Source organism: Balaenoptera ricei, chromosome 18, assembly GCF_028023285.1.
Source record: "Balaenoptera ricei isolate mBalRic1 chromosome 18, mBalRic1.hap2, whole genome shotgun sequence".
In the NCBI taxonomy this organism is placed as follows: Eukaryota; Metazoa; Chordata; class Mammalia; order Artiodactyla; family Balaenopteridae; genus Balaenoptera; species Balaenoptera ricei.
In genome coordinates, this window is record NC_082656.1 from 65,985,801 (window position 1) to 66,003,274 (window position 17,474).

At 36.8% G+C, this 17,474-nt stretch overlaps 1 protein-coding gene across 2 annotated transcripts in view; it reads left to right on the forward strand.

Annotated features, from left to right (window-relative positions):
• Positions 1-17,474, forward strand: part of GPC5 (glypican 5) — a 1,396,728-nt gene that overhangs the window by 290,431 nt on the left and 1,088,823 nt on the right. For both annotated transcript variants that reach the window (XM_059902813.1, XM_059902814.1), the window contains exon 4: positions 7,722-7,855. In XM_059902813.1, the coding sequence (XP_059758796.1) occupies positions 7,722-7,855 (134 nt within the window). The remainder of the gene's footprint in view (positions 1-7,721; positions 7,856-17,474) is intronic.

A 17,474-nucleotide genomic window follows, 5' to 3' on the forward strand; every position in this document is an offset into this window, starting at 1 on the left:
GGTGCTAGTATTGAAATGGTCCACCCCAATTGGCTCACTCAGGGGAGCTAAGGTGACAGGCTAATGTGCTGGTAACAGATGGTTTTCCATTCCCTTTCAATAAAGCGTGAAGTGGAGCTCCCTGATAGCAAGTCAACACGTATAAGGGCTCTGAAATTTATTTGTATGTATTGGAATCTGCTCTATATGCTTGTACCTTTGGATACAATTAAAGATGACTTATAAGTCTATGGCTTGTACATTTTCTTTTATCCTTGTAAAACAAATTGCAAAGATGATAATGGGAATAAAAATAATGTGAGGCTGGTACTTTCAGCTATCTTTCTGCCTTCCTAGGAAATATGTGCAACAGCAGATATGGTCTTAGGTCCAACATGGGATCGACAGGGTGAGATAAGATTTTCCTTAACTGGCAACTGCAAACTGGTTTTATTTTCTCAAGTTTAAAGGATGAGAAAACTGAGATTTGTAGAAGTTCCATAACTTGTCTAGAGCTCTATGGCTCATAACATGGGATCATAATTGCCATCCCTTTCCCTTTTACTCTTCTCCTTTATTTCAAAATCTCCTGTAGTGTCGCCAAACAGCGTTACTCTTGACGTTTCCGCCATCAACTTATACCATCTTCCCTTGGTTCTTGTTACTAGGAGTTGTTGACAGTGAAGATACTTTCCACCTTTGTAATGAATATTTTAGCAACTTGTTAATATATTTACACTCCACTATCACTATTTTTCCACTTCAGTGATTGGAAATTCACTCTGAGCTTTTTAATACCTTGATCTTATACATGCCTAACTTCTCACTTTCAGTAATTTGCTGAGTTCTGTTGATTTTTTTTCAAAACAAACCTTATTTTTTTAGAGCAGTTTTAGGTTTACATCAAAATCGAGTGGACGGTACCAAGATTTCCCACATAGCACCTGCCCCAACACGTGCAGAGCCTCTCCCATTACAAGTATCCTCCACCACAGTGATGATACATTGACTACAATTGATGAACCTGCACTGACACATCATTATCGCCCCAAATCCACAGTTTAACGTTCATTCTTGGTGTTGTACATTTTACGGGTTTGGACAAATATATAGTGACATGTATCTACCATTAGAGTATCATACAGAGTAGTTTTCACTGCCCTAAAAATCCTCTCTGTGTTTCTCCATTCATCCCCCCCACCCATACCCACCCCTGGTAACCATTGATCTTTTTACTGACTCCATAGTTTTGCCTTTTCCAGAATGTCATATAGTTGGAATCATACAGTATCCATTTCAGGGTGACTTCTTTCACTTAGTAATGGGCATTTAAATTTTCTTTATGTCTATTCACAGTTTGATAGTTTGTTTCTTTTTAGCACTGGATAATGTTCTGTTGTCTCGAAGGACCACAGTTTCTTTATCCATTTACCTACTGAAGGACAGCTTGGTTGCTTCCAAGTTTTGGCAATCATAAATAAAGCTGCTATAAACATCTGTGTGCAGGTTTTTGTGTGGACATAAATTTTTAAATCCTTTAGGTAAATACCAAGGAGTGTGACTGCTGGATCATATGATAAAAGTTTTTTGTTTGTTTTTTCTTTTTTGATTTTGTAAGAAGCTGCCAAACAGTCTTCCAAAGGGGCTGTACTCTTTTGCATTCCCAACAGCAATGAATGAGAGTTTCTGTTACTCCACATCCTCGCCAGCATTTGGTGTTGTCAGTGTTCTGGATTTAGCCCTGCTGATTCTTCTTCTCTTCTCTCTGTACATGATTCATGAATCCTTCTCTTCATGGACAGTGTCACTACTGTACTTCAGAATAAAATTCTCTTTCCCGAGAACTTCAGGATCTATTAACAGTTTACCTCCCTTTAATAGGTCTCTCTCTCTAATCCAACTTCTACAGGGCTGTCAGATTCATTGCTAAATATCAGCTCTGGAATTTTGCTTTTCTATTCAACAGCCATCAGAGGTTTTGTCTAATAAATAAAACTTCTTAGCTTATCATTTTAAACCCTCCAAGATCTGACTCCAACCTACTCTTCAGACATAATTTCCTTTTACTACTACCCTTCATGTTCCCTTCTTTCCAGGCGAACCAAATTTTTATCCATTTTTGATGTCAGCCTGATTTTTCTTGCATTTGTCTCTCTCAAGATTTTCCCTCTGCCTTCCACCATTATTCTTTGTTCAGAAAACATTTTATATCTAATCAGTCTCCAAGCTACTATCTCTCCCTCCTGTCTACCTCTGTATCTGCTGCTTCTTTCACCACTTCTTCAGCTGACTTTGGGCCCCAGCATTTCTCTAGTGTTCTACTGGAGGACCTTTCATCTCCCTCCCTGCAAACTGCTGTTATGATGATTTTTCTCTTGTGGAAATCGTTAAGCAACCATTTTCCACCTTGGAAGCTTTTGCCTGCTTTCCATTTGCTTAAGCAAGTTCTTCAGCTTGATATCCAAGACATATTAAGGCATTTTTTAAGAATTGAGATATAATTGATCTATAACATTAAATTAGTTTCAGATGTACAACATAATGATTAGATGTTTGTATATATTGTGAAATGATGACCACAATGTCTGATTAACATCCTTCACCATATATATCATGGCATTTTTTATGTCTTACCTTTTGCTATACTGCTTTCTTTCACTATGCACATTTTGTTCTATGAAACATGTTAGATTGTTTACACCTCTTTGCCTTTCTACTCTCTCCTGGAAATTTCCTGCTTTGTCTACCTGACAAACCCCTAGTTTATCTTTTAATCTGCCGTTTAGACATTACCTACTGAAGCTCTTCCCTAAGCACCCCAAACAGAGTTAATCTGTTCATTTTCTACATGTTACAGTGTTACTTCTTTTTCTTTTTTTATTGAAGTATAGTTGACTTATTATATTAGTTTCAGGTGTACAATATAATGATTCAATATTTTTACATACACCATGAAAAGTTATTATAATATTATTGACCATATTCCCTGTGCTCTACATTACATCCCTGTGACCTATATTTTATAACTGATAGTTTGTACCTCTGAATCCCCTCCATCTAATCTGCCCATTCCCCCCCCACCACCTGCTTCCCCTCTGGCAGCCACTAGCTTTTTCTCTATATTTGAGTCTGTTCCTATTTAGTTATATTTGTTTATTTGTTTTTTCTTGTATTTCACATATAAGTGAAAACATAGTATTTGTCTTTCTCTGTCTGACTTATTTCACTTAGCATAATACCCTCCAGGTCCATCCATGTTGTTGCAAGTGGCAAGATTTCATTCTTTTTTAATGGCTGTGTAATATTCCATTGTATATACAGTTGATCCTTGAACAATGTGGGTTTGAACAGGTTCACTTATATGTGGATTTTTTTTTTGATAAATATGTACTACAGTACCACGCTATCTGCAGTTGGTTGAATTCATGGATGTGGATCTGTGGATACGCAGAGTGGACTATAAAGTTATATGTGGATTTTTGACTGTATGGGGTTGGTGCCCCTAACCCCCACATTGTTCAAGGGTCAACTCTATATACCATATCTTATTTAGCCATTCAGCAATTGATGGACACTTACTTAGGTTGCTTCCATATCTTGGCAATTGTAAATATTTGTGTATTTAATAATCTTAATTCTTCTAATCCATGAACACATGATATCTTTCCACTTATTTGTGTTGTCTTCAATTTCTTTCATTAATGTCTTATAGTTTTCAGAGTACAGGTGGTTCACCTTTTTGGTTAAATTTATTCCTGGGTATTTTATTCTTTTTAATGCCATTGTAAATCGGATTTTTTTTTACTGATTTCTCTTTATGATAGTTCATTATAAGTGTATAGGAATACAACACATTTCTGTATATTTATTTTATATCCTGTGACTTTACTGAATTCGTTTATTAGTTCTGGTAGTTTTTTGGTGGAGTCTTTAGGGTTTGCTATATATATTATCATGTCATCTGCAAATAGTGATAGTTTTACTTCTTCTCTTCCAATTTGAATGCCTTTTATTCCTTTTTGCTGTCTGACTGCTGTCACTAGGACTTCCAATATTTTGTTAAATAAAAGCGAGAAGAGTGAGCATCCTTGTCTTGTTGCTGATCTTAGAGGAAAAGCTTTTAGCTTTTCACTGTTGAGTATGATGTTAGCTGTGTGTTTCTCATAAATGGCCTTTATTATGTTGAAGCTTGTTCCCTGTATGCCAACTTTGTTGAATGTTTTTATAATGAATGGATGTTGAATTTTGTCAAATGCTTTTTCTGTATCTATTGAGATTATCATGTGATTTTTTTTATCCTTCCTTTTGTTAATATGGTGTATCACATTAATTGATTTGTGGATATTGAACCATCCTTGCATCCCTGCAATAAATCCCACTTGATCATGATCTATGGTCCTTTTATATTGTTGAATTCAGTTTGTTAATTTTTTTTTGAGGATTTTTGCCTCTATGTTTATCAGGGATATTAGCCTGTAATTTTCTTTTTTTGAAATATCTCTGGCTGGTCTTGGTGTCAGGGTAATGCTGACCTTGTAGAATGAGTTTGGATGTATTCCTTCCTCTTTAGTTTTTCAGAATAATTTGAGAAGACTAGGTATTAACTCTTCTTTAAATGTTTAGTAGAATTCCCCTATGAAGCTATCAGGTTCTGGACTTTTGTTTGTTGGAAGTTTTTTGATTGCTGATTTAATTTAATTAATATTATTGGGTCTGTACAGATTTTCTGTTTCCTCCAGATTCAGTCTTGGAAGATTGTATGTGTCTAGGAATTTATCCATTTCTTCTACATTGTCCAAATTTTGGCTTATAATTGTTTGTAGTATTTTCTTATGATTGTATGTATTTCTGGGATGTCAGTTGTAACTTCTTCATTTCTAATTTTATTTATTTGGGCCCTCTCTCCCTTTTTTTTTTTTTTTTTTTGATGAGTCTAGCTAAGGGTTTATCAATTTCATTTATATTTTCAAAAACACAGCTCTTAGCTGCATTGATCTTTTCTTCCTCTTTTTTTGTTCTCTATTTCATTTATTTCTACTCTGATCTTTACTATTTCCTTCCTTCTACTAACTTTGGTCTTTGTTTGTTCTTCTTTTAGTAGTGCTTTTAGGTGTCAAGTTAGATTGCTTCTTTGACATTTTTCTTGTTTCCTGAAATAGGCTTGTATCACTATAAATCCCTCTTAGGACTGCTTTTGCCACATCCCATAGATCTTGGAAAGTTGTGTCTTTATTTTAATTAGTCTCAAGGTATTTTTTGATTTCTTCATTGACACATTGGTTTTATAGTAGCATGTTGTTTACTCTCCACGTGTTGGTGTTTTTTTCGGTTTTCTCCCTGTAACTGATATCTAGTTTCATATCTTTGTGGTCAGAAAAGATGCTTGATATGAGTTCAATCTTCTTCAATTAATTGAGACTTGTTTTGTGGCCTAGCATGTGATCTATCCTGGGGAATGTTCCATATGCACTTGAAAAGAATATGTATTCTGCTGTTTTGGGATGGAATGTCCTGTAGATATCTATTAAGTCCATCTAGTCTAATGTGTCATTTAAGGCCAATGTTTCTGTACTGATTTTCTGTCCAGATTATATGTCCATTGCTGCAGGTAGGGTATTAAGTTCCCTACTTTTGTATCACTGTCATTTCCTCCCTTTATGTTTGTTAATATTTTCTTTATGTATATAGGTATGCCTATGTTAGGTTTATACATGTTTAAGAATTCTTCTTGGATTGACTCTTTCATTATTATGTAATGTCCTATTTTGTCTTTTGTTATAGACTTTGTTTTCAAGTCTATTTTGTCTGATATGAGGATTGCTACTGAAGCTTTCTTTTTGTTTCCATTTGCATGGAATACCTTTTTCCATCCTCTCACTTTCAGTCTGTGTGTGTCTTCAGCATTGAAGTGAATATCTTGTAAACAGTGTATGGATGGGTCTTGTTATTTTTATTCATTTAACCACCTTATGTCTTTTGATTAGGGCATTTAGTCCATTTATATTTAAAGTGATTATTGATAGGTATGTACTTATTGCCATTTTGTTCATTCTTTTCTGGAGGTATTTGTAGTTCTTCTCTGTCTTTTTCTTCTTTTAGTCTCTGCCCTTGTGGTTTGATGATCTTCTTTAGTATTACTTTTGGGTTCCTTTGTCTTTGTTTTTTTTGGGCATCTATTGTAGGTTTTTGGTTTTTGGCTACCATGAGGTTCATATATATAAATATAGATATATATTATATATATAATATTTGTTTTACATTTTCAGATTCTTTGTTAAAATTCTCACTGTGTTCCTATAGCCTTCTCCTGAGTTCAGTGAGCTTTTATAGGACTGGTACTTTGAACATTCTATCAACTAAACTACTTATCTCCATTTCATTAAAGTTTGCTTTCTGTTGTTTGTCTCTATAAATTAGGTGAAGCAATTACCTCTCCTACTCTTGAAGGTATGTCCTTGTCTGGGAGTATCCCTATGCTGACTGTGTGTGCCCAGTGGCTTTGGCAGGAGGACTGGAGCCAAAGTGAGCATGGCCCATGGCTTTTTCTGGGGTTCTCTGGGGCTGTCACATTGGCAGGGTGGGCTGGAGCCTGGTGTGGGCCAGGCCTTTTCTTAAGGTGCATTTTGATGTTTTGAGGGGTTGTTTTTTCTTTCCTTCTAAATTGTCAGCTCTTTTGGGGAAAATTCAGTTTCTAATCTTTTATGTCCTATAGCATCTAATACGTGTTCTTTGCAAATATTGGAACAAAATAATGATGGTTTAAATAAATGAGTTGATGCATAATTCCTATAATTCTCATTCATGGAAAATTTTTTAAAAATTTAGAACTTTAAGGGAACTTTGGAATAATTTATTCTAAGTTCTTCATTTTACATATAAGAGAATCAAGTTTTAAAAAGTTCTGCCACTGTTTTCAAGATCTCAGCAATTAAGAAGGAAAAATTAGGACAGGAACCAAAGTCTCCTCATTCTCAGGCAATGCTTTTATGTATTTTTAATTATATGACTATGCATTTTTAAATATATGTTATCTTGTGAATCTTTTTTGATGCTTTACATGGTAATGTGTCCAATTAATTACTTAATTTTCAATGATAATTACATATGAAGATCTTTACTAGATAAGTAGTATTAAAAAATAAAATTTTCAATTCTATAAATGATTTTTAAAAAAGAGACCATAAGTAACACCCTTGAAATCAAACCAGATTGAGGAAAAAGATATACAACTATTACAAAATGAGATCTTATATAAAAATATTTATTGCCATTTCTAAGAAAGCATTTTAAGAAGAAAACTACCCTTAGAACTCATATAGAAATGGACCACATATTCAGTAGCAAACTGTTTTATTAAAAAATTAGTAAAAGTAAGTAATTAGTCATATATATGGATATAAACCATAAATAATATCTACTTTGATTAAATAGTTTTATTTATACAAGCAGGCTAGTTTATTAATGTAGTTCTCTGATTTTGCATATATGTTTTTATTCGTGTATTTTCCACTTGCATGCATGCAAACTGTATAAATGTGTATAGCATCAATTTATTATGGCTGCCATTTTATACAGATAATTTGATTCCCTTTATTTAAAAATTAACAAACATTGTATGTCTTAAAGGTTATTAGTGTGGTATAAATAAGAATATGTCATTGTTTTGGACTCTAGTGAACATTACATCCTCAGAAAGGCTGGAGCATGGTTTCTAACTGTCTTTAATATTTTCTATTTAAAAGGTAAATAAGATTTGCGGCCGTCCAATCAGAACACCCACACAAAGCCCCCGTTGTTCTTTTGATGGGAGCAAAGAGAAGCATGGAATGAAGATCTTTATAAGAAATGGGGAAGAGACACTTGCCAACAGAAGAAAGTAAGACATTTGTTTTACAACCAGAAAGAGAAAAGAAAGTAAGCTATTAATTTTACAACAGAATAGAATGTATTCTATTCTGTAGGGGTTGAATTAAGAATTACATAGAACAAAATACACTCTTGAAGAAACAGAAGATCAACATTAGTTACCTTTAAAATTCAGTGCTTCCTCCTATTCTGTTAATTAGGAAGATAGGTTCAACTCAGGAGACCGAAAAACCTTTCTATGATAAGGGAACATTTTTTATGTTACAATATGGCAGGCCTTACATACATGTGATCATTGTATACTTCAAATGCAGCTGTTGTACAATGTTGTACAGCAATCTATAACACTTAGTCATCTTGCTTAACTGAAACTATGCCCGTTGAAGAGTAACTCCCCATTTCCCCCTCCCTGTAGTCAACAATATTGCATTGTACACTTCAGAATTTATTAAGAAGGTAGATCTCATGATAAGTGTTCTTACCACAATAAAATAAAAAATTTTAAAAATGTAGCTAGTGTGACTGAGGATTGAATTTTTAACATTACATAATTTTAATTAGTTTTAGTCAAAATTTTACATGTAGCTAATGGCTACTATATTGGACAGAATGCAACACAGGAAGAGTATTCATGTAAATGATGTGATAAGTATTAGTGAATGTTAAGTACCTGTTAAAAAATATAAAGTGTCCATACCTCTTACCTGGAAGGCTGAAAATTACAATCTGTCGATTCAAAATGATAAGCATTGAGTGGCTTACTTCTATAACTCACATTTCTACCACTGTGCCCATGATTAATTGTTAAATTAATTGCTAAATTAAAGCCTTCATTAGTGTCCAGTTGCTTGAGAATTGGTGATTAAACTAAAAACCTTTTAATACTGAAGGAAACTATTATTTATTTATTTTGGTATTCAGTTGACCAGTACAATGGCAAATACTAGATTCTCAGTAGGTATTTTTTTATTGACCTGAAATTCAGAATTCTGTGTTTGTTTATTAATTCAAATAATTATTTCTAAAAATACCTTATGGAGAATTCAGTATTTTACATACCTTTACTCTCTATAATGTAAAATCTGTTTCATTTTGAGATAGTGCTCTTAACTGCTCCATTCTCTCCTCAGTTGGGTTATTAGCACAGGATAAAGAACTGAGCTATTACTGGTTATGTGCTACAGCTGAAAACAATTAGCACACTTTGCAAGTAAAGTAGCTGTGTTTCTTTGTTTTTTTCAATTTAAACATCTATAGTGATCAGTAGTTATTTCTTGCATTTGAGAAATCAGTATGCCTTGGCTATGGTGGTTCTTATAATAAAACCCAGCTAAGGAAGATCTTAACTCCTAAAGATCATGTCAGTTTCACCACTAAAACAACCTAGTTGCTGGAAAACCAAAACAAAACCTGGTACTTAACATGGTTTATTCCCTTGCAAAACTAAGACCATGCAGGTGAAATGTTACAGAATGGCTCAGGAGCAATGAGGGGCTTATCTGAGTGGAAAGTTTTATAAGTATCTATCCTGGCCATTGAATAGAACTCCATGTCACCAACCTTGCAAACTCATTATTTCTATGCCCTTGACTGATCAGCCACCATTAATCATTTCCCATGAGTCAGGGTAGGCTCAGCACTGGCCAATCTCATGCCACACAAAGTGAACAACCAGAGGTCCTGCACTTGAGCCAGCTTAAGCATTTCACTTTTACACATTTTTTATTGCCATTCCTGAATGGAACTTAATTTCTGTGGCAGTATATTTCCCCTTGATGCCTATATATTGTGTAGACCTATCCATAAAGTAGACCTGAATTTTATCTATCCTTTCCTATCATAAAGTAGACTTTGTCATCCAAGCAGTGCAGAAGGCTGCAAATAAGAGTTTATTTGGGCTATTAGGAAGTGCAATTCAGAAGAGAGATTTGGGTGAAACTGAAAGAGTGTTGGAGCAGAGGAAAGAGTCAGGGGCTTATAAAGATAAAAGCCACAAGGTTGTTAAAGTTGTCTGGCAAGAATTATGATTGACTCTGATACAAGAAAGGAAATATTTATTCTTAAGGGCAATTTTAAGGTAAGGGTTCAATAAGTAGATAGGCTGTCACAAGTTATTTGTGGTAAGTATCCGATAAGTATCATTGCGCAGGTGTTCTGAGTGCCTGCATTAAGACAATAAGTGGTCAAAGGTCAGATTCCATCCAGGTCCAGATGTACATAAGTCACACTTCCTCAGTGGACTCCCAGCTGCATTTTAGAAAGCTCTCTTAGCAATACTATTTTGATTTTCCTTTTATAACCTGAATTTTATTTATCCTTCATCAACTTATCTTTCCCCATGAGGTCATAAATTTTGATTTAAGTAGGTGGGGCAGTGTAGCAGGAATAGGTGCTTAGTGAGTCTGGGCTAATTTCCATGCATCTTAATTGTCCTTTTCCCACCTGCTTGAGCCTGATTTCCAATAGATCACGTCCACTTGATGTTATATTGCTTCTATACAAGCCCGATCTTATAGCCTGGCAGGTCAGATAGTACTTATTTCCTCATGGGCATCTCAGGTTGCAGAATCATTTGCTGGTTTATGGTCAAGTGTGCAGGTTCTGCCAGAGCCAAGTTGTAAACCAACCAGCTGACTGACCTACTGAATGACAGATGGACCAACCAACTGACCAACCAACTAACCAAACAAACAAAAATAGTGTTCAGTAAAAAAATAAATGACTTTACTCTAAAACCCTTGGTGTCTATACTGTGATTCTTCTCATGGGGCTTTCTGGAGTCTCTGCAGAGCATCTTTATTTGCCACCAGTACTTCAGTCACCATTGAATAGATGAACTGGGTCATCTGGACTGAATGTCAGAGCACCTTGGTGCTACTTTATAAATGGGTCGTAGCAACACGGTATGTTGTAATATGTGTGTAATATGTTTTCTCTAAGATGCAAAGGGATCCCAAAAGCTCTGTGCGTCTTCCTGTGCTTTAGGTCATCTTAAGTGTAGAAATTTGTATTTTGCATGAGAAGAATAGGCCAATCAGATTCAGACCACTAGACATTTAGAAACCCTGCTGAATTGTCAAGCACTCAAAATGTCGATATTTTTCCCCACCAGAATCATTCACTTGTCTACTAAGTTATCTAGCATAATGTGATCAATATTTGATTATCAGCATGGTGTCCTGTAGGATGTCTAGATGATCATGGCTCCTGTCTGTCATGGAGTGGGAGAATTGCCTTGAGGTCTAACAGTGAAGGGGTTCTTGCCAGCTGAAAGTGAAATGTTTCTAATTGTCCTTACTAATTGGTAAAGAGAGAAAAGCATTTGTCAAGTCATTAGCTGGATAGCAGGTGGCAGGACATGTATTGATTTGCTCTAGCAGACACCACATACAAAGGAGTATGTAATTGGAGTCACCCTCTGACTCCAGTTATGATAATCCAACCACTATCCATGTCCAAACCATGTGCATAGACCGGCCAAACAAGTGAGGTCAATGGTGAAGTGTTAAGATCACCACCACTACAATTTTCGTGTCTGATGATGACCCTAAACTCAGCAGTTCCCAAGGATATTGTGATAGTGTGATTTATAGTAAGAAATATGTATTTGTTCTTTGACACCATTCGTGGCATAGACTCCTAAAACCCTTGGATTTTCCTAAGTGATGGGAGAAGAACGGTGTCTTTTGTTATGTTAATGAGGTGACTTTTGGGTCCCACCTAAGGATGGGGCTGGCTGCCTGGAGAGCCAAACATGTGATTAAAAGGCTGGAACTTTGAGTCCCACCTCCTAATCTCCAGTGAGGGGCGAGGGGCCACAGGTTGACTCAATCGACAGTGGCCAGGAGTTAATCAATCCCACCTGTGTAATGAAGCCTCCATAAAACCCCCGATGGTTTGTAGAGCGTCCTGGTTGCTGAGCACGAGGAGGTGCCGGGCGAGGGGTGTGGCTGGAGAGGGCGTGGCTGGAGGGGGCGTGGCTGGAGGGGGCGTGCCTGGAGGGGGCGTGGCTGGAGAGGGCGTGGAAGCTGTGTGCTCCCTCCTCCGATGCCTTGCCCTGCGCAGCTCTTCCATCTGGCTGGTCCGGAGTTATATCCTTTTATAATAAACTGTTGACCTAGTAAGTAAAACATTTCTCTGAGTTCTGTGAGCCCCTCTAGCAAATTAGTCAAACTCAAGGGGGGAGTGGGCAGTGGGAACGTGTGATTTATAGCCAACTGGTCAGAAGTACAAGTAATAACCTGGACTTGAGACTGGCACCTGAAGTGTGTGTGTGTGTTGGAGGGGGTGGGACACAGTCTTGTAGGACTGAACCATTAACCTGTGGAATCTGATGCTATCTCTGGGTAGATAGTGTCAGAATTGAATTGGATTTTTAGATACGCTGCTGCTGTGGGAAAATTGCTTTTTGTTGGTATGGGGACCCTCACTTCCTCTCCACATACTGGAATTGGTACCAGAACCAAAACAGCTGTGATATTCTCTTGTTTTACTATTTTTGTCCAAGAGGTAGTTTTAGGGATTTTAGTTTGGCCCTCACTCCACGAGTTGAGGAACCACTGTGGGGACTGTGGAAGGGATGTGTATGTCTCTTCCAAAGACATATTGAGAAGCGTGAAACAGACACACCTCTGTGGATTCATTGCGCCCCGTGTGAGACAGACTGAGCCTAAAATTTAATTTTCATTTTGTAACCGGAAGTGGGGTCCGGCTGCTCGCCACTCAAAAGTCAATAAAGAGGCAAGGTTGGTGGAAAGGAAAGCTTGCTTTATTTTGGATGCTGGCAACGGGGGGGAGGGCGGAATCCTGTCTAAAGGTCGACTGCCCCACGCCCCCTGACAATCAGTGGGCAAGAGCTTTTGTAGACGGAGGGAGAGGGCTGCATGCAGAAACAGCACAGTCAGCTCTGATGGTCATCTTGAAATTGGTCATGTGGTGGTCTGACCAGCGTCATCTTGATGGCTTTAAGTACAGTTAATCTTCAGTTCCAGGGTTGGTTTGTTCCCATTTGTTTGAGGCCAGTTCTCGGAATTATGGCAGCTTACGTCATGGCTACAGCCTGGTCATCATGTAGTTAACCTCTTCCACCTGGTGGGGCTGTCAATATCTACAAAACAGCTCACAGGATACCGCTCAGAATATGCTATATAGCCCATGAAAAGGAACTAAAGGTCCTTAACTATGCTTAATGACTAAACTATACTATTTAGTCTTGTTGGACTGTTTTCCTTTGTTTCTGCATTTTCTCACTTCTCTGATTAAACTTATTATTTGCCCAAAGTTTTTTCACAGACAAAAGCCGGACTGAGGACAGGGGGGGCAGGGATCATAGGGTCCTGCTCCGTTTCAGTTTGACCTCTATGAGCCCCAGTTAGACAGACAGAGTAGAATGGCATTTTGGGTCTTTAAGATTAAAGTTAACTGAGAGCTGGTCTCTATTCCTGGGAAGCAAAAGGGCCACAGGACCCTTAAGGGAAGATGGGAAGAAAGCTTTATGCTACATAATTGTTGGGCTTGTGCAGGGATCTTTCTCACGAGAACCCAGCCTTAGTATAGTGAAGGTACTCAGAAGCTGGGATTAGGAACTAGGTGAGAGACTGAGAATTCTTTTTGCAGCAAAAAAAGTGACATTTCTTTTTCTTGTACTTTATATTTTTGTTAATTCAGATCTCACTCTTATTTCATGGGTGAGCTATTTTCTTATCACTCTAATCAATTTATTAATATAGTTTAATAATAGTTATATAAGTTAACTAATACAAACTAATATAGTTTTAAAATTTTTATTTCCTAAAATTTTGTTTCTCTGTTTTCTCGTTTCCTTTTTTTCTGTTAGCTCAGTTTCCTACTAGATTCCTTCTTAAATTTAACTTAATCATTTGTAGGAGTTTCTTTTTATGTTCTATATATTTGTCAGTTTTAGACTTTGCAAACATTTTCTATCTAAGATGATAGTTCAGTTAAATGTAAATAAGTGAGTTGATGTGTAACTTAAGATGATCGTTGTTAAACAGAAATTGAGTTTATAAAATGTTTTCTTGTTTAAAAATTTCTTGCCTGTGTCAATTCAAAAGGATATACTATTGTTTATCATACTAGCATTATAGTTTTGTTTCTCACATTGTTAATATATGTAGAGACTATATCTTTATATATGTTATATATGAGGTAAAGTTCCAACTTAAATTTTCCAAATTCTGAGGCAGATTTCAAGGTCTGCTCTGAAACAATCCGTCCTTTTCCTTTCATTGATATATTTTTTTTTTTTTACTTCATACTCATTCCAAGTTCCCATAGATAGATACACTGGCCTGTTTACAAGCTCTCTCTGAAATTGCTCTGTTTACTGAGTTTTTTTTTTTTTTCTGTTTTTTCTTTTTTCTCTTTTGCTCTTAAAGATTTTCTTAAATCTTGTAAGCCCCTTTATCTACTGTTTTTCAAAATTCTCTTAAATGTTTGTAGAATTTCTTTTTCAAATATATTTTATAATCTCTTGAGTTTTGATTAGGGTTATATTGAATACAAAAACTGATTCAGACAAAGATATGTTTATAATGCTATATGTGGCTACTTTTTTGTACTCCATTTCTTTTTTTTTTTTTTTTTTTTAAATAATTTATTTATTTCTTTATTTTTGGCTGTGTTGGGTCTTAGTTTCTGTGCGAGGGCTTTCTCTAGTTGCGGCGAGCGGGGGCCACTCTTCATCGCGATGCGCGGGTCTCTCACTATCGCGGCCTCTCTCGTTGCGGAGCACAAGCTCCAGACGCGCAGGCTCAGTAGTTGTGGCTCACGGGCCTAGTTGCTCCGCGGCATGTGGGATCCTCCCAGAACCAGGGCTCGAACCCGTGTCCCCTGCATTAGCAGGCAGATTCTCAACCACTGCGCCACCAGGGAAGCCCTGTACTCCATTTCTAATGGTCAGTCTGTTCATGGGACTGGGTTTTCTCTGTGGATGATCACATGGTGCAGTGGTACAGCTGTTCTGGCAAGAGGCTTGCTGTACCTGGTAAAACCCATATACTCTATGCACTACCTACCTTAATTGTCTACCTTTTTAGGATGTATCCGAGAGAAACTCTTGCTCATATCCAGTATAGTTGTTCTAGTTGTAAAATGCATCCGTGTCTCTGACACTGTCTTAACCATGTAAATGAAAAATAAACACTGTTCTATTTACTAAAACTAAACTGTTTTTACATATAAATGTCATAGTCTTTAAAAATTATATTGTCATAATTTACTTTAGATTTAATTTGTTTATTGGTATATCTTATAAAAATTTCTGTTTTAAATTATGGTAGATTTATGGTGCCTGACTTAAAACTTACATATTTTCAGGTCTTTGTGGCAGAGTAAGAATTAAGTTTATAAAGTTTCCTTTATTCAAACAATTCTTTTGAGGTTTATATAACCATTGTTGACATAAATAATTTGACTTTTGGCAGGGGTAACCAACAATATTTATTAAGAGGTGATTAATCAGTTTTTGTTTTTTAATTGGAATGTCTAGTGCATGGTTCAAAAACCAAACTCTACTGAATTAAAAAAACAAAAAAAAAGCAGAAAGATGAGTTTATTGCAAGGATTTCAACCTGCAAACCGGGAAACTCAAGGCTATGGGAGTAGTGAGTTCTGATTTGCTCACAGACTAAGGGATTTTTATGCTATAAATCTGGAAGTTATTTGGCTTTTTCAGGTAATTGTTTGGCTACTGGTCTTCTTTCTTATTTGGATCAGGGTAGCTGAGTTAGGGGAATAGGAAGTCCAGAGATGGCATGGACAGACTTGGTGTTTGGGGATTGGCTGGTGTCCGCTGCCAATTTCTGAGAAGAGCTGTAAATTCCTGTAAGGTTAGGTTAAGTTTCCTTTATGCACCTACATTGACCATCTTCATTTTGTCCTTGACATAAATGACTCAGTTTTAGGTTGGTTCTACAGTGTTTTACAGTGATATATAATATATGGAAATAGTAGTTGGGTTTAAGGCTACCATCTTGTTCTTTGTTATCCCTTTATACCATTTTTTTTTTATTCCTCCTTTCTTGCCGCCTTTTGAGTTTAGCTGGTATTTATTATTTTTTTTTATCTTCAAAGCTTTTTAGATTTGTATTTCTTTAGTATTCTCAATGGCTATCATAGAGATTACAATATACACTTTTAATTTTTTACCGTCTACTTTAAATTAAAAGTTTTACCACTTCATTGAACAATATAAGTACCTCAAAACAGTTTCACTCTATTACTCTCTTCCTAGCTTTTCTGCTATTTTTGTCAACAAATCTTACTTCTACCAACATTTTAACAACCCCCAAGACATTACGGTTATCGTTGTCTTTAAGTAGTCAATATTTACCTATAATTACCTATTTTATTCTTTCTGGCACTTTTTTTTTTTCATTTCTGTGTGTTCATCTAGAATCTTTGCTTTAGCCTTAGTACATCTTTCATTGCTTATTACTACTGATGAGTTTTCTCAGCTATTGTTTGAACATATCTTCACTTTTGAAGAATATTTTCACTAGTCCTAGAACTTCAAGATGTTGCCATATACATTTTTTAAAACTGTAAATGTCCAAGTCATAATTAAGTTCATGGCATGACACTGTGTTAAGGAGTATGAAGGGTTTAATGGAAACATTTAATGTGAAAGGTAACTAAGGTAGTGGATGTTGCTGGTGCCCTGCTTGCATCCCTTTACCTGTCCATTTTATCTGCTTCTTGGCTGCTGTTTCCTGGCTGCTGATAACGCACAGCTGCCTTATTATCTGGGGAATTGACCTCAACAGATAGGAGCCTTCTGTTTTTATTATCTATTGCTACCTAACAAATCATTCCAAAACTTAGTGGCTTAAAGCAAAAATAAGCATTTATTATGTAACTTTCTGTGGGTCAGGAATTTGGGAGCTGCTTAGCTGTGGGGTTTTGGCTCAGGATCTCTGGGAGATTGCTGTCAAGAAGTCAGCTGGGGCCATAGTCATTTGAAGGCTTTAGTGGAGCTGGAGTATCATCTTCCAAGATAGCTCACTCACATGGCTGTTGGCAGGAGGCCTTGGTTTCTTGTCACAATGACTTCTCCATAGGACTGCTTGAGTTTTCTCACCACATTGTGGCTGGTTTTCCTCAGTGTAAGCAGTCTGAGAGAAAGCAAGGCAGAAGCTGTAGTGTCTTATAATGATCCAGCCTCTGAAGTCCCACACTGTCACTTTTGCAATATCCTAAAGGTAATATAAATCAGTTCTATTCAGTGTGGAGGGGGCCTACACAGAGACAGGAAGGGAAAGATTACTGGGGCTCATCCTGGAGAGTGGCTATAACACCATCTCGTCTACATGGGTGAAGGGGGTAAACTCCCACCTACCTCACCCTGTCAGTGGCAGCTTGCAGGCAATGACTGACTGACACAGGAGCCTACGGGGCTTGCCCCTTGCTCAAGGTGGTAGGACCGAATATGTGAAATTCACACTGCAGCACTCCTTGTGGAATCTGGCTGAAGATGAGACAACATCACTGCTTAACTTCTTCCTCCCCAGTCTATCTGGCTTCCCTCACTACCTCTCTCTTAAAAGCATCCCTCAGTGAGTCACCTGCATCCACATTGCTGTGCCAGACACTGCCTCTAGGAAATCTGA